This window comes from Amblyomma mixtum, chromosome 1 (assembly GCF_055824585.1).
Source record: "Amblyomma mixtum isolate Tamu chromosome 1, ASM5582458v1, whole genome shotgun sequence".
Classification (NCBI taxonomy): Eukaryota; Metazoa; Arthropoda; class Arachnida; order Ixodida; family Ixodidae; genus Amblyomma; species Amblyomma mixtum.
Genome location: NC_143012.1, coordinates 139,701,497 through 139,719,673, shown reverse-complemented (window position 1 = coordinate 139,719,673; position 18,177 = coordinate 139,701,497). Strand labels below are relative to the sequence as shown.

The 18,177-nt window shown below is 45.7% G+C and overlaps 1 protein-coding gene across 1 annotated transcript in view; it reads right to left on the bottom strand.

The window, feature by feature from the left end:
* LOC149367735 (uncharacterized) overlaps positions 1 to 18,177 on the bottom strand; it is a 63,911-nt gene that overhangs the window by 9,690 nt on the left and 36,044 nt on the right. Inside the window, exon 6 of the mRNA XM_089575326.1 lies at positions 9,104 to 9,228. Coding sequence (XP_089431452.1) covers positions 9,104 to 9,228 — 125 coding nt within the window. The remainder of the gene's footprint in view (positions 1 to 9,103; positions 9,229 to 18,177) is intronic.

The window sequence follows — 18,177 nt, the reverse complement described above, 5'->3', positions numbered from 1 at the left end:
AGCGTAATCTCTCGAACCATAAATGGCTGCGAGTCCTCAATCCTGCCAAGCTTCAGACTGCTAGAGGTGCTAGGGAGCCGCGCTAAACAGTTTAGAAGCAAACCCCTTGGGCTGTATACTTTTGACGGGGACTGTACATAAGGGAGGACACGGCTCTCAGCAAGAATTTTTGTATTTCTTGATGTATCTACATGTCACTTTTAGACCATATTAGAAATAATTTCATGTCAGCTCTCACAAAATTTCACTCCCATATTGCCTGAAAATTGTTTTCCAATATATATTTTTCCTCTGAATCTTGTGAAAAGGCTCTAGACTTAAGAAAATGTCGCAGAAGGCTGATTCAACATTCACTGAGTTTCAAATGCTTGGGTCAAGGCATTCTTACGATTTTTTTTCACAAAGCACAAATTTTGGTTTTGAATTTTTGCAATGCAGTGTTCGCTGGCATATCTAGAGTAAAGAGAATTTCACACTAGAAACTTCAAATTTTCAAATTTGAAAAAGAATGTTTTGACCTGCACTATGGTGCTGGGGGGTGCAACAAAACAAACGGAGTCAAAATAGATTAAACAGTCATAAAGAAATTTGCTCCGCAAGGTGCAAAGGTGAATAAATAAACAAACAAATAAATAAATAAAACAGCAACTGAGAAAAACGGCCATTGTTCGAGCGTTTACCCTTAACGCACAGCTGTCATCGTTCACGAAACAGTTTTTTTTAGAGTACTTCCTGGTCGATTTCAGCGGTGAAACTTCAGAAAAGCATAAAAAATTACGCGAACAAGCGGATACAACAATTTAAAAAAACATCAATTTTTGGCCACTTATGGGGATTTCAAAGCCGCATCCCTCCTTAAGAGAAAGAAACTTGCGTTGAACACCTGACAACGGTGCTTGCTCGGATGTTAAGGGTTCATCACTGTCAAAAAAAAGAACTAAATGTCGAGCCAGAAGTACATCATTCAGGAGAGTGGGCCAAATGGCTGCCAACTTCACACCCACAATCATGCCCAGGTGTCTTGTGATTTGTTGAGCTTGTGGGATTACCACTGTCATTAAGCAGCAAAATACTCGTGACCAGATTTTTCCAGCTATACTCTTTTATAGCTTCGTGCACCTGAACCATTACTTGAGCACAATAGGCCTCCGCTATTGTAGTTTGTCAGTGCACGTGATTAATGACCAACCAGTACTACCCCAGAAAATCTAGTCATGAGGCTGTCTCGAATCCTGTGGCTTGACGATGTTGTGCATCAAAGTCACGCTTTCTTGCTCAACTTTGAAATTCTTGTGGCCGACCCGTGCCCAATCATCCAAAAAAAGCAGTGGCCATCCGTCATTCATGGAATGTTGTCATCATAACAACATTCCCCTTGACACTTCTTCAGGCATCAACAATTGGATACCCAGTATGAACAGACCATGGAAGTACACAGAAGCTTTTGCAGCATAATTTTGATTGGACCAGTATTGATGCCCGATGCCATGGCAGTCTGAACAACCAAAGCATGACACGTCTGCTCAGTCACACATCCTTCAACTCTGGGATTTTTTTCTTCTGTGATTTTAGCGGCAAGCATGAAAGCTGCACGTGAGACAGAAACTTTTGCGGCCGACAATACATCTGCGGCAGGTGTATGATGTCAGAGAGAAATTACCAAGTGGGCTGGCATCATGAAGCACAGGACAGACAATAATGCAGAGCTCACAATGAGTATGGACTACATTTCTTCACAAACTGTACTAATCCTGGTGATGCTTACAAATGAAAGTGACAAACGTTAATTTCCAAAAATAATTTAGCAGAATGAAACTAAACTGACAGGCCTGAGTAGGAGAAAGCACTGTTTAATTACCACTAGAAATGTTAGCCTGGTTGCATACTTCGCAGGCTACCCAGACAACAAAACACGTATACCGATATGCACGCTCAAGCAGAAACCTAACACACATACACACAAAAAGGATTGTTCAAAGTCCTGTTTGGTTTGATTTAAGGGGTTTAACGTCCAAAAGCTCCCCCAGTTTGGCGAAAACATGCTAAATAGTAGACTGGTTAACTAATATTGAATAGTTGACTTTCTAACGACTAATGTTAGTCTCCTTACTTACCGAGAAGCATGTAGCCCACCGTAATATCTGTATCAGTTTCTGGAATTTTGGAAATGCAGTTGCCCTGTGGTTCAACAAAGCTTGGCTACTGCAATGAGTCATGTGCACTGAAGGGGTTGCTTTGCCTGCAAGCTTCTCGAAAGTGCATGCCTTTTGGCACGAGGCAAAATTTGTTGGGCCATAACACCAAAGGCAACTGCGCTTTCAAAGTTCTAAACAACTGATATGGATATTACTTATGGTGGGCTACACGCCTCTCAATAAACAGGGAGACTAACAGTAACAGTTAAAACATTAACTACCCAACATTAGTCAATCGGCCCACTAGTTAGCAAGTCTTGCCTGCATTCTAATGTGCTACACCACTGACAATGCTATGCCAAAAAAAAAAGAAAATGCTCTTGTAATTGAAAAAGCCTATTTTAAAAATCGCAGATCATCTTAGGTAAAACGCACAGTATATCCCCTTCAAGTACGAATTAAGATCCCATTAAGTTAATTAAGATCAACGATTAAGATAACTTTCAGAAGTCCCAGATTTTCGTAAGGAGCATATCACAACTGCGCGCAAAAAAAAATGCAACCTTTCCTGCTGAGTACTTATGTTAATTCTGTTGGCTTCTCATACATGCAAATCATGATGACCCCACACTACTTTGCAGCTAGCATAGATGAGACTTGACAGTGTTCAAGTTGCAACCACAAATGCAGACGCTGCGCCTGAAGGGGATATGTATGTGCATTGCCCCCTTTTTTTTTAGTGCACTACTTCACTAACGATCCTGAAAAAGGATGAGGTGTGTCTGAATCCTCTAGATACCGGCAGAAATCAAATAAATACTCCCGCGTCTGGGTTTCAAACCTGCAGCGGTGCGAACAGATCAGCTTCACTCGCCACTGCACGAGAATCTCCACAGCCGATCGCTCCTCGTGTTAAACTGCCACACTCTCGCTCTGTGCACTGCACGCCGTTGTCTTCATCAACTTCCATCGGTGCACAAAAGTCGTGACAGGAAAGGAAATGTGCATGACTAACTCCCTGGGTCAGTGGACACCTCAATCGAGCTATGTGCTGACATAGTGATATAGCAACAAAGAGATGTGCGTTGCTTGTGTTTGCATTGACAATGTTTTAACAGATACACAACACTGCAGCAATAGGCCGCTGGCATTCACTGGGTCCGTTAGCATTGGCAATGTTACAGATTCCAATGATTTTGAGGAAAGGAAAGGCACACAACTGGCTCCCTGGGTCAGTGGACACCTCAATGACGCTTTCGGGCATGTGGCCGTGGTGTGCACCTGCAAAAACCTGCTTTCGCACAATATTTCGTGCTTAGCAATGCTAAACCACGAGCAGTTCTTTTTGAAGCAGCCCCCGTAAAACAACTATGTATAGCTGTTCCTAAAGTAAAGCTTTCCAACAAGCCCCACATTTAATTACTCTATCCAAACACTCATAGCCAAGCACTTGCGATTATGTGTCCCTTCACAAACCAGGAAAGATAGAGGCCTTCTTAATCGCATTGTTAAAAAAAAAAACGGTATTGCGTTTAGGTTGCCTGTTATGATGCCCACAATGAGAGTTCTTGCAATTGTCCCGCCAAAACTCCGGTTGGAACCACTTCATTTGCCTTTATATGGTATGTATGAGCCATCACCTTCTAGAATGTTCCAGTACTGTCCAGTAGATTGTCAAGTGGGGTTATACTAATCCAACCAACTAATCAGCATTAATTCGCCCACTAATCCATCTTGATCCACTGTCTCACATGGGCCTACTTCCAAAATTTTTGGGGGTCCTTTGGAATGTCTATGGGGGTTGGAAAATTTCGAAATTTCGAGGGTCCTGAAATTTTTAACTTTGGCAGTGCTGATGATGTCATGACCCTCTCGGCCAATCAGGGAATTTCGTGGCAGAGAAGCCAGAAGTTTTCTGTGTAACAAGCTAAATGCTATTGCATTAAAAAAAAGAGAGAAATGAAAGCCAAGGTGGATGTCATGCAGTGGAGAGAGTAATGGCCACTACTGCTTCCTTCAGCCTCTAGAACCACATAGCTATGATGAGTTGATTTTTAGCGTCCCAAGGGCATCTTGGCTAATGCGCGTATGGTTATTGTGCTCTTTGTTGGCCCAGGGCTGTGCCAAAGACTTGATTTCTTCAACTATTTCCCTCCCAGAGAAGCCAAGCCCCAGGACAGGGGAAACATCAGAGAAATCTGAACTCGTCTTTTTGGCACGGGAACTCGATCTACATGCTCACAGCACTCTTAGAATCTTCGATTTATTGCCCTGTGCGGCCGATTCCCTTAATTAAACCAGATTAACATCCGGCTCCCGCCTCCTTTTTTTAATTCCCCGCATACGGTGGGAGGAGTCGACCAACGCATGGAGTGCCTTTCAGGCAGTTGCGTGGCGACTGCTTTTGCTTTTTTGTTGTTTCTTTTAGGTTTCCATGAATAAATAAATAGGTCTAGTCAGAGACTACGTAGCTGCAAATTAGGCCCATGGAAATAAAAATATGCGTGGACTCTTTGGTTTCATCGATCACTACGTATCACTCTGCCGATGGCGGAGCGGCAAGCTGCCACAGGACTGGCTGAAAGATTGGTCGACTCTTCCCACCATTTGCGGGGAATTAAAAAAAAAAAAGGCGGGAGCCCAACGTTAATCCAATTTAAATTAGGGAAATCAGCCACACAGGGCAATAATTCGAAGTTTCCAGGAACGCTCAGAACATGTAGATCGAGTTCCAGCGGTAAAAATGAGTTCAGATTCCTCTTCAGTGCACCTTTAAGGCCCTTCATTTTTGGGTTTTATTTTTTTCAAAATTTATGGGGCAAAAATGTGGCAATATTTCTTTACCTCAAATTCGGGTGCAAATCGGGTTTTATCAGGCCATATCTTGTAGCAGAAGACAATTTTCTATAGTACGTGCTCGTTTTTGGCAGGACGTAAAATGCCTTTTTTTTTGCACACTGTTTTGTAAACAATACAGAAATGACAAGCTGCAGTACGAACTTTCTATAAATTGGGATAATTTTTTGTTCATTTATTATAATCATTTCGCCGCACACACTGGCAACTACTGTGCAGCACTTCTGCGTCAGTGAAACACTTCTCTCTTTTTGCCTGTACACTGTGACAACATTCTTTCAACATCAACGCTTTCACTTTGAAAGTAGAAGAAAGAGCCTTGGGGCAGGATATCGTTAGAGTCCGCAGCACTTAATTCAATAATGCCAATAAGACGTCTGACCAGAGTTTACACATGTCTACTGAAACTAGAGGGCTTAGTGTGAAGGAGCGCGCATACAACAAACAGGAATACAGAAGCCTGGCCCCGAGGGGTGTCCATGGAAAAACCAGGGTAAGCACTTGCCCACAATACAGGAACTATGTGTGAGTGGGCTCCATTAAATGCAGCAGGACTCGAGCTTGGGCTCTTTGGAAATGTGGAACCCTGATTTTATGCCACCGCTTTCAGCTGCAAATCACGTTGCTTAACATGTTTCACCGTTTCACACCGCAAATTCAGCACTATGAACAAAGTATAACTCAACAAAAACTGCATTCACTTTTATTACCACAGTGACATGCCAGATAAGAACACCGACCTCAAAAAAAGCATCCAGTACAAAAATCCCACCAGTACTGACAATCTCTTCTCAAAACTAGAACAGCGCCTGAGGTAGTAACCCTCGTAAGTTGCCTTTAACCTTTCAACCTTCAAACACTTGCAGCAATAATAGACCACCTTTAGTTTTACACAGGCCTAGACCCACCACCAACCTATCTGGCATCAACCCATGCTGTCACATAGGAAACGTTCCAACTAAACACAATGTTTTGGAGTTCCCCAGGGAGCAGCAGTGGACAGAAACATGGAAGTCCCCATTTTGGCACGCAGAGTATCCACCACCAGTCTGATAGGGTGACAAGCCGAAATATCAGTTCTAATTTACCTCTGCAGCAGGTGACGGTTAGCAACAGTTCAGAGCAGCTCACATCCACATGTTTGCAAAGAACAATGGAGGCTCCGCACATGGAGCAAGGAAATGCAATAAAATGCACAACACTTCACAGCACATACAGTCAGATTGTAAGCATCAAGTGGCAGCAATGCTAAGAATAAGTTTGCAGTCCAGCGAATCAAGAGAAAGCACGCTGATTCTATGTCTGTGTCAAAACAGCTCAATAAAGGTGTCATAAACATGTGAGGAGCCATGACAGATCGCACCCTCCTGAGTGGCACTGATCAGTTTCCTTCTTTCCTTGAACACTGCCAGTGTTGAGTGAAACTGGCCACCTGCATGGCATGCTACTGAAACATCAAACACACAAATGTAGGGTGAAGTAGATAAATCTTTGTCAGGGTTAAAAGATCTTCCGTGCACTTGAAAGGTTACCAATTTTCTTCAAGTAGGGTTGCACGACTGTTCGAACGTTTCGAATATTGAAGCGAATAATGAGGTGTTCAATTCGGCTTTGAAGCAGATAGCAGCTGCGTTAATTTGACCCCCGTCAATTAGGAAATCTGGACCATTCGGACTGGCGACGTGGTGTGTAAGTAGTACAACCTGTACCAAACGTAGGGTGAAATAGATAAATCTTTGTCAGGGTTAAAAAATCTTCAGTGCACTTGAAAGGTTACCAATTTTCTTCAAGTAGGGTTGCACGACTGTTCGAAGGTTTCGAGTATTGAAGCGAATAATGAGGAATTCAATTCGGCTTCGAAGCGGATAGCAACCACGTCAATTCGACCCCCGTTAATAATTAGGAAATCTGGATCATTTCGACTGGCGACGTGGTGTGCAAGTCGTCTAAGGCACTGGATTGTACGAATGTTCGAAAGTTTTGAATACTGAAGTGAATAATGAGGTGTTCAATTCGGCTTCGAAGCAGATAGCAGCCGTGTTAATTTGACCCCCGTTAATTAGGAAATCTGGATCATTTGGACTGGCGACGAGGGTGAGGCCAACCCCTGTGCAAGTCGTTTAAGGCATTGGATGTTAGTTGATTCGGACGCACTTCCAACTGTAGTGGTGTCACTGTATGAATGACATAGCAAGAGGTCGCGCTAATAACCAGTGACACGCCGGATATATCACATCAGAGACATGCTCACACACCTCTTATGTCAGCCAATGGCAGGCATGAGGACGTTCGGACGGCCCCGGCGCTTAAAAACTGTGTGGCCGCATAGTTTCGGTTTTCCTTTCCCGAGTTTCACTCCAGACCATGGCGACATCATCGTGCAGTTTTCGTCTCAAAAGCAGACGACTGCTGCCCTGATTTTCGGCAAATAAATCTGTTATGATGCAAATGGTACATAGAAATTTTGGGGAGGGGGGCACTAGTTAATTCACACCTTTGGATAATTCGGACATTGTTCCCGGTCCCCTGAAGTTTGAATTGAAGGGTTTTTCCTGTATTTGGAAACCCCAAATATTTTCGAAGCATTTCAAAGTTTGAGAATTCAGGAAAGTAAGCTACTGAATAAAGTTGTGAATGGTCTTATGCACTCCACGCCCCTCTGGATGTTGGCACATGTCGTCCGCACAGCATGGCAGTGCAGTCCGGAAACTTGACCTTACGCAGCTGCACGGTTTGGCACGTTACCAACAAGTGCAGGTGATGGGACAGAGCCTAGATGCCAAAGCCCACTCTACGGAAGGCCCAAAAGACGAAGGTGACGAAAATAACAATGCAGAACTGCCAACATAACCGAGGCAAGCACTCAGTCAGCGTTGGCTTTAGTAGCTGCAGTGCCACTGGAAACCAACTTCGAAGCAGATGATACCCGACTATTTACGCAGTTCAGCAGTTGAAATTCAATGAAGAGCGAAACAGCAGTTATTCCAGCAATCGCGATAAGAAAGCCGGCACCGCAAAAATATGCGCGATATATTTGGTGCATTTTTTATTTAGAGTGACAGTACTGCCGCTCCTAGGCTTAGTGAGCAGTATCTGTTTGTTCACAAAAGTGATTCCCATTCTGAAAACCAGATGGCGCCACTAGGCTGAAGCATCCACTTTAATCCGGCACAATATCGCTGTGTCTTTGCATACGGTGAACTGAAAGTGTGGACGTCACAAACAGAGTAACATCCCGCAAAATGCTAGCGTTAAGTGTACGTAAGCATACATATGCTACATTAAAACTGCTTACTGATTGCGCGTTACATTTGTAGTTTTTTTTTAATGTGTTTGCAAAACCTCCATGTAATTTGCACAACCCCTTTCTGAAGCCTTAATTCAGAGAGAAAAAAAAATGCGCAAATTACGTGAGTAAATATGGCATCTGAACAAAACATTCCACTTGCTTCAAAATGAAAATTCACTATTTGCACATGCCTACTTTTAAGGCATAAAGACAGAACAGTTTACAAGTGTATCCTCCTTGTATTCAACCCTGCATATGAGCACATTGTCATTGCATGAAAAGACTAAAATCAGAAACCATGCACAGAAACCATCATGTGGACCAGGAGGTCGCATGATGTGCGTGTAATACTAGGCTTTCATGATTTTGTTCACAGTGCAACAAGAACGGGAAAGACGAAAGAGTGACACAAACAAGCGGTTGTTTTTGTCACGTCTTTCCCGTTCTTGTTGCGCTGTGAACAAAATCATGAATACCTGCCAACTCGCCCAAATTTAATCCGTGCTGATCCTAAGCTTCGCTTCATTACACCAATATGTAGAGAATAACTATGCAGGTGGTGAAGGAAAGCTGCACTACGTGTGGCTTTCCTCTGCAAATACGTTGGTGAGAGAATACATGTCACAGAAACCAGTCATCCCGGTTTGCACATACTATATCATTCTCAACACATTTCATGGCTCATGGTAAAGGCAAGATGAGCTGCTGCACTGTCCACGGCTTGCCACATTTTGTCTCTTGCCTTCCAAGCAGACCACGTTCTCCCCTATCTCTTCCTCCGGGAGGGGAGAGAAACCCAAAGGCATATCTGCTCGATATTGACCTGACAAGCCGACTGCATGTGCCTGCAGGGTGGCGCTGCTGTCGAACGCCTCTGGTGGAGTGGATTAGGGGAACTGCGAAGGCTTCGCGCCATGCTGGTGGACCAGGTGACGAGTCAGCTGGTACCTGCAAAGGGTACACCAGGCTGGAATTTGGCACTCGGACTAGCAGGCGATCAGCACTGAGAGCCATGGGACCCCTTAATACACGTGTGCCATCATCTGAGTGGAAAAAAACCTAGCCCCTTTGAAGGCAAAGTGATCTCCACAGTAGTAGAACAGCCGCTCCTCCACAAAAACAGCCCACATGATCCAAGTGGATCCCATTGTCACAAATGGTACGTTACGGTAACCTCACTGGCTGGGACAGACCTATACACTTAAACCTCGATGTAACTAACTTCAGTGTAATGAAATCCTCGATGCAACAAAGTATTCCAGCTTTCATAACTATGCATCCATGGAACACCATGTATTTTTAGCTTCAATATAGTGAAGCAGATTTTCCTGCACTTTCAATGTAACGAATTTTCATTGCTGGCTGGAAACGAACCTGAGGAAAAATTGTATCACAGGTGTGAGTGGTTGAGCGGAGCCCTGCCAAAGCGCATACTGGAGCATACATGCACTACAAGCGCTGTGCCCAACTTTCACATACAGAGCACATAGGAAGATGCAAATACATGGAACCGGCTTGACGATGGAGGTGCCACTCACGCATTTTTTGCTGCTTGTGCAGGTTATCACCGATGTGGCTACGAAACAGCATGCCACCCAGCTTTGCATGAGCGGAATGTGCACGGCATCGACAGTCTACAGTACAGCGTCCCAAGGCAATGACACTGAGCGCGCGACGTGCGCGGCAGCTCATTTTGACCGGTGCAGCCTTCCGACCTACGAACATTGGGACCACGACGAAGAAAACCGCCTACAAAAGGAGGACATCCCCAGTGCTTTACCGGGGCGTGGAACCGGCGCGACGATGGAGGTGCCACTCACGCATTTTTTGCTGCTTGTGCAGGTTATCACCGATGTGGCTACGAAACAGCATGCCACCCAGCTTTGCATGAACGGAATGTGCACGGCATCGACAGTCTACAGTACAGCGTCCCAAGGCAATGACACTGAGCGCGCGACGTGCGCGGCAGCTGATTTTGACCGGTGCAGCCTTCCGACCTACGAACATTGGGACCACGACGAAGAAAACCGCCTACAAAAGGAGGACATCCCCAGTGCTTTACCGGGGCGTGGAACCGGCGCGACGATGGAGGTGCCACTCACGCATTTTTTGCTGCTTGTGCAGGTTATCACCGATGTGGCTACGAAACAGCATGCCACCCAGCTTTGCATGAACGGAATGTGCACGGCATCGACAGTCTACAGTACAGCGTCCCAAGGCAATGACACTGAGCGCGCGACGTGCGCGGCAGCTGATTTTGACCGGTGCAGCCTTCCGACCTACGAACATTGGGACCACGACGAAGAAAACCGCCTACAAAAGGAGGACATCCCCAGTGCTTTACCGGGGCGTGGAACCGGCGCGACGATGGAGGTGCCACTCACGCATTTTTTGCTGCTTGTGCAGGTTATCACCGATGTGGCTACGAAACAGCATGCCACCCAGCTTTGCATGAACGGAATGTGCACGGCATCGACAGTCTACAGTACAGCGTCCCAAGGCAATGACACTGAGCGCGCGACGTGCGCGGCAGCTGATTTTGACCGGTGCAGCCTTCCAACCTACGAACATTGGGACCACGACGAAGAAAACCGCCTACAAAAGAAGGACATCCCCAGTGCTTTACCGGGGCGTGGAACCGGCGCGACGATGGAGGTGCCACTCACGCATTTTTTGCTGCTTGTGCAGGTTATCACCGATGTGGCTACGAAACAGCATGCCACCCAGCTTTGCATGAACGGAATGTGCACGGCATCGACAGTCTACAGTACAGCGTCCCAAGGCAATGACACTGAGCGCGCGACGTGCGCGGCAGCTGATTTTGACCGGTGCAGCCTTCCGACCTACGAACATTGGGACCACGACGAAGAAAACCGCCTACAAAAGGAGGACATCCCCAGTGCTTTACCGGGGCGTGGAACCGGCGCGACGATGGAGGTGCCACTCACGCATTTTTTGCTGCTTGTGCAGGTTAGTGAACTACCGTACTGCTCGCAGTTCACAGTGTTTTTACTGCCGGTTCCACCCCAAGCCCTCTACAAGTGTATTAGATCTCACTCAAATCCTACGCGCCGTGCGCGATTTAGATTCTTATTGTTGCGGCATTTCTCTTTTTATTTTTTCTTGCTCATTGTATGTGGAGATGTTGAGCTAAATCCAGGGCCAAACTCAGACGTTACGTTGCAGATGATTCTGGATGGCCAAAATGAAATTAAAACAAAAATTGAAATTATCGAGACCAATCAGATAGAACAAAGCTCAGTGTTACAAGCTCTAACCGACAGGATTAATTCTTTGGAATCACGGGTTGCTTCGATTGCCAAAGTTGAGACGGAAATGCAAGCATGTAAAACGACCAGTGAAGCCAACCAAAAAACCTTGAAATTCTTGTTATCGAAAGTTGACGAGCTTGAAAACCGCGGCAGGCGTAAAAACCTAGTTTTTTACGGCATAGAAGATAAGAACCCGCACGAAACTTGGTCCGATTCAGAAGACGCTATAAAGAAAGTGTGCGAAACAAATCTCGGTTTTTCGCTCTCAACAGTGGAAAGGGTTCACAGGATTGGAAAATTCAAGCAGGGGAAAAAACGGCCGATTATAGCTCATTTTTCTTCATTTAAGGAAAAAGAGAGGGTTATGCAAAACGCAAAAAGCTTCAAAGGCACAGGAATGAGCGTGTCCGAGGATTATTCGGAGACATTAAGACGCAAAAGACGGCATCTTTGGGAATTCGCAAAAGGCAGAGCAGACAGCACTGATAAGGTCAAACTCAAGCTAGAGATGCTGCTTATCAATGACACCAAATACATCTACGATGACGCCACTAACGAAGTTGTACCCTTTGAATGACCACATGACGGTACACTCGCGAGGCTTTCGTGTCTGGTGGTGAATTGTCGTAGTGTCAAAAATAAGATTGATGAATTCAGTAGCCTTCTCCATACTGTCAAGCCATCGGTAGTTCTTGGAACTGAATCATGGTTGGCGAGCAATATCGGTGATGGTGAGGTATTTCCAGAATCGTATGCATGCTACCGGAAAGATCGCAATAGCCATGGAGGGGGTGTGTTCATCCTGGTCGACAAAAAAATTCAGTCATCCCAGATAAACATCGATTGCGGATCATGTGAAGCAGTATGGTGTCAGTTGAGGCTCCATAATGGTAAAACCTTATCTATCTGTTCATTTTATCGGCCACCCGGAAGTGCATTTCATCCCCTTATAACACTGACTTCTTTGACTGAATTAGTTACAACTGATTTTTTAGTTATTGGCGGTGACTTCAACTTGCCTAACGTGAACTGGCACCAGCAAGCTAGCATTCCAGCAACCGGGGGGCTTAATGAGGCTCTGGTAAATTTAATGAACCTATTTTCGTTAAACCAAAATGTTCTCAAACCAACTCGAGGGGAGCATATCTTAGATCTATTATTCACAAACGAACCTGAACTAGTTGAGTCAACAATAGTAGTGCCGGGAATTAGCGATCATGAGGCTGTCATATGTGAATTAAATTTAGAAATCGTGAAGGAATATTCTAAAAGTCGTCGTGTCTACAATTATGAAAGGGCCAACATAACGGAAATTAATTTAGCACTAGATAGTTATTATGTTGTGTTTGAAACTATCGCTGAAACTAACGACGTTGCAGAGCTCTGGTCATGCTTTAAAAGAAAAGTTTTCGAGCTCCGTGACCGCTTTGTTCCTTCCTGGACATTAACTCCAAAAAAAAAGAGAAGCAAACCATGGTTCAATGTGTCATTAAAAAGGTTGTTAAAACGAAAGCAGAGAGCTTATAGAGCAGTAAGACAGAATCAATCTACTAATGGATTCCATAAGCTTAAATTACTAACAAATGAGGTAAAATCTGCACTGAAACAGGCGAAGAAAACGTTCTTTGATTCATTTCATATTAAGATCAGCCAAAATCCTAAAGAACTTTGGAAATATACAAAAAGAAACCAAAAGGATAACTTATCTATTCCACCTCTTCTGGAAGCTGGAACAGAAGTCAGTGATGCTGCAGATAAAGCTGAGTGTTTCAATGCATATTTTGCCTCAGTGTTTTCCAAGAAAGCGATAACCACCAGCGGTTCAGCCTCGCCCGTCACGATTACAGCCTCATCCTCAGAAAATCCTTTTTTTAGCTTGAATGGCATCAAGATGCTACTGGACAGGTTGAGCACTGCTAAGGCTCCCGGCCCGGATGGTTTGCCAAATGCGCTTCTTCGGGGGTGCTTAAGTTCAATAGCTCCATTCTTGAAAATAATATTTGAAAAATCACTGGCAGATAGTTCCCTTCCGGATGATTGGAAAGTCGCTTCAGTAGTTCCGATATACAAATCTGGCCCTCGAAACAAAGAGTCAAACTACCGTTCTATTTCACTTACCTCAGTTCCCTGCAAACTTATCGAACATATTCTGTATTCAAGTATTATAAAACATCTTGAAACCCATGGCTTGTTAAACCCCTACCAGCACGGTTTTAGGAAAGAATTGTCGTGCGTCACGCAGCTGACCGAATTCGCCCATGACATTGCCAAAGCCTTAGATGCCAGCACCACTGTCGACTGTATCTTTTTAGACTTTCGTAAAGCTTTTGACACCGTTCCACATGATTTGCTTATACAGAAATTGTACTCTTATAATATTGATTGTCGCATAATTGCCTGGGTAAGTGAATATCTGCACGCGAGACGTCAATTTGTAATGGTTCATGGAGCTGAATCTGATGTTGTTGATGTAACATCAGGCGTCCCTCAGGGTTCCGTCTTGGGACCTCTTCTTTTCTTACTGTACATCAATGATATCACTGAAAATATAGCGTCACACATGAGGATGTTTGCAGACGATTGTGTTCTGTATAAAATTATAACATGTAATGCTGACCGTGATGTCCTTCAAAACGACCTTGACACTGTTCATAAGTGGTGCGAAAAATGGAAAATGAATCTAAACTTGGACAAAACAGTGTGCATGGCGTTTTCGAGGAAACGCACAAAGCTAGTACCCACATATACCATAAATAATGCAAATCTGAAAATAGTTGAAGAATTTAAGTATTTAGGTGTATATTTCACGTCATCGCTCTGCTGGCATCGGCACGTTGGTTATATAGTTGGAAAGGCCTGCAAATCCTTAGGATTTCTCCGCCGAAACACTCGTTCCTTCCCGCAAGCTAACAAAGAACTCCTTTACAAAACTTATGTGCGGTCAGTGTTGGAGTATACTAGCATGGTGTGGGATCCTCCTACCATAGGTGACAAAGAAAAACTTGAGAAAGTTCAGTCCTTGGCGGCTCGATACGTACTTGGTAAGTCATGTAAACGCAACTTCAGTGCAACAATAGCAAAAAAAGTCCTCGTTTGGGAATCGCTAGAACAGCGGAGAACTAAGCAGAGACTCAAACTCTTCTATAACATATACTACTCCCACATTGGCATTCCACGCGAAACATACATTTTCAAACCATATTACGTATCCGCACGCCTTGACCATGATCAAAAAGTATGTGAATACAAGTGTAGGACGGCAGCATACAGCGACTCTTTTTTTCCGAAAACCATTCGTCAATGAAACCGTTTGCCGGCCGTTGTTACTTCCATCTCATCAAATGAATCCTTTTATACCGCTTTGAACAGTGTCACGTCATTTCATAGCTAGACGGTGCGTCGTTATCTGTGCGCTGCTTCTTCGTTTCGTGCGTTCCACTGTGTATACCTGTGTCTTCCTGTCAATGCGCAGTATACCTGCGTGAAATACACGTTTGAAGTTTTTTTTTTTTTTATGTCTACTGCGTTGGTGCTTTCTCCTAAAATGCACGTTTATTGGGTGAACAACACAGTTGACTTTCTTGCACCCCAAATTCTGTACATAGGTGCGCATTGCGTCAATTTTGTTCTTTGCTTACTTTGTGAATGCTTGGGCTGCTGTTTCTCTTTTTTTTGTATTTACCTGCATTTATGTGCTGTGTTACTGTATCAACCCCCCCACTGTAATGCCAAATGGCGCTGTGGGTAAAAGATAAATAAAGATAAATAAATAAATCACAGTGGCAAGCGTACCGCTGGCCACACCATCTGGGGTAGTACGGGCAAGGCTGACATGAGCGTCTGCGTAGCTCTGGCAGCCTGCCAACCCACAGTGCTCACTGTCTTGTCCAAAATCGGCGCCAAATGTAACGCGCTGCCTGTGCTTAAAGGGAGCATGGCACGTTTTTCATGTTTACAGAGGCCCAAAGCTTGGTAAGAGGACTGGAAAGGTCACTGCCGTTGGCACTCTGGTCAGCTGGGAAGCCCATCATGTGCTTCACACTTGACTACCTCGCTTCTCATTCAGACGATGCTGTAAAAGACACTGGCGGAAAAAACAAGCACCAGAGTAGGCCTGATTTCATTGTATTGGTTGGTAATTGGAAGACTCTTTTTGCTCTCGCCGATATGGAGAAAGAAAGGAGTGTAAGGGGAGGGACGATAGGGTGGTGGGGGGGGGTGAAGGGGGGAGGGCAGAGGGCGTGGCATGTTGCAGACTCTTTTTGCTCTCGCCGATATGGAGAAAGAAAGGAGTGTAAGGGGAGGGACGATAGGGTGGTGGGGGGGGGTGAAGGGGGGAGGGCAGAGGGCGTGGCATGTTGCAGACTCTTTTTGCTCTCGCCGATATGGAGAAAGAAAGGAGTGTAAGGGGAGGGACGATAGGGTGGTGGGGGGGGTGAAGGGGGGAGGGCAGAGGGCGTGGCATGTTGCGAGGCTGCTGCCTTTGGCCATGAGGTCGCAGCGGTGGCAGCAGCGGAATGAATGCATCGTCATGTCAGAGGTATGCTCGGGGCACTTGCAAGGAAATGATGATGTCAGCAAAACCAAAACTCAAGACGGGCATGCTGTCCCCGTCACCCATGAGGTGGTTGGTGTGTAGATGTACTGAGGTGGCTCGCGAGCTCACAACACAAGCAAGACGTGCGCAATGCCATTGTTGCTGGCGAAGAAAGAGCAGAAGGACCACTCTAATCGCGGCTTTTCCCGTGAGTAATCCGCAGTGCGTTTCTGGTGGATTCTTAGCTTGCTAGGAGACAAATATCGATGTAGCGAAATTTCAGTATTATGAAGTAAACTGCTGCTTTTATCAATTTTGTTCAGTCGAGGTTTAATTGTACTTCACCTAACAAGCTGTTTGCAGCACTGTGAAGGCTGCTGCAAACTGGGCCAATCAGAACAGAATGCGCTACAAAAAGTGTTCCTCCACGCCCCTCACCTCGCGACTGGTGGCTCCATCCCTGGGAGAGAAAGAGCACCAGTGTCCAGCTGCTGCGTGCGGTAGACTTGGATGACTCAGCAGATGCTATGTTCATGAATGGTGGCGCACCACTTCACAGCAGGCCTCCACAATACTGCTGCAGCGCCACAGCTCTGAGCGCGAGCCCAACAGAAGAGGTCAAGTGCCGGCCCAAACGACAGCCATCATCTACAGCTGCTCGGAGCTTGCCAAACGCCCTTCGTCCTTGGCACGACAGCAGCAGCAATAAATGTGGCCACACTGCATCTCGTAACACTGTGCGCCAAATAACTGGGGACCTGACAGCCCGGATTCCCTCACAACCGGTGCACCGCAGCTGCACCTTCCGAGTTCCTGCCTCGCCATGGACCTACCGCAATATCGGTGGCGTCCAACTGCGCCCCAGGACCCGTCCCGCGTCCCAGGATGCCTCCATCATGTCTAAACTGCACCTCATGCCCCTGATACAAAAATGTGTGATGGGGCTACAAGCCATGTCAAAAGCCATGCCACAAACCAATTCTGTGCTAGCCGTGGTGCAACGCATGCCCCTTGCCACCAGGCCCCAAAACTGGTGCCAGCGTGTGAGCTGCAGCTGATGCTGCCACTTCCCATGATTGTCACTGTGCACTTTGTAGCCCGCATTGATGGATGATGATGGTGAAAAACTTTTATTGGTACAGGGAGGCATGACTGGACCGACTCTTAACGGGCCGGCCTCACAAAGACAAGGCGGAGGTCCCTAGTTCGGGACCCCAGTGGCGTCGGCCGCTGCCCGGGCTCACGCAACCAAGGCCCATTGGGCCTGCAGGTCAGAGCAGCCACCACCACATTTTCCACCACAGATCCGAATGCACGACCTCCACATTGTAGCAAAATATCAAGTGCCAAGCAATGTTGATAAAATAAAAGACGTTCTGGCCCCACTAGAAAGGCCTTGTTTGCAATGTGAACACAGCGAATAAGGCCCCCATAGGGAGGCCAAAACATCTTTAATTTCAACAAGTTTGGTCGTAGCTCGATATTTTCCCGCTGTGAACATTCCTGACCAGAGGGGTTTCTGTTAAACCCTGGATTTCATAAGACGTCCATGTTACATGCAGTACCCTACCAACTTAGCTATTGAGGCAGCTCTCATCAACCACTGTTAAGTGCCAGGAAAGGGGTAAGTGAAGTGGGCAAAGGCAGCTGTGTGAAAACCCTCTTTTGCTACTGGTGGCATCAAGACAAGCAGAACCGAGAGCCTCATTAGGCTATTTTATCCTAATAACCTCCTCATCTCCTTATCCTTGCCTGTAGAAAAACCGATAAGAGAAATCACCAAGTGCAACTAAAGGCGCTGTGTTTGTCCCTACCTTAGTCCTGTCTTTCGTGCGCTGTGCCTTCAGTTTAACAATGTACCGACTAGCCCAAACAAATACCTTAGTGCAACTAAAGGGTCTGATGAGTCACAATTCTTTTCACCAGATGTCGCACAATATTGGCGATGATGTGATTCCTGCATGTCAAGCAAGGTCATCATCATCATCATCAGCCTGACTACACCCACTGCAGGGCAAAGGCCTCTCCCATGTCTCTCCAATTAACCCTGTCCTTTGTCAGTTGCCGCCACTGTATCCCCGCAAACTT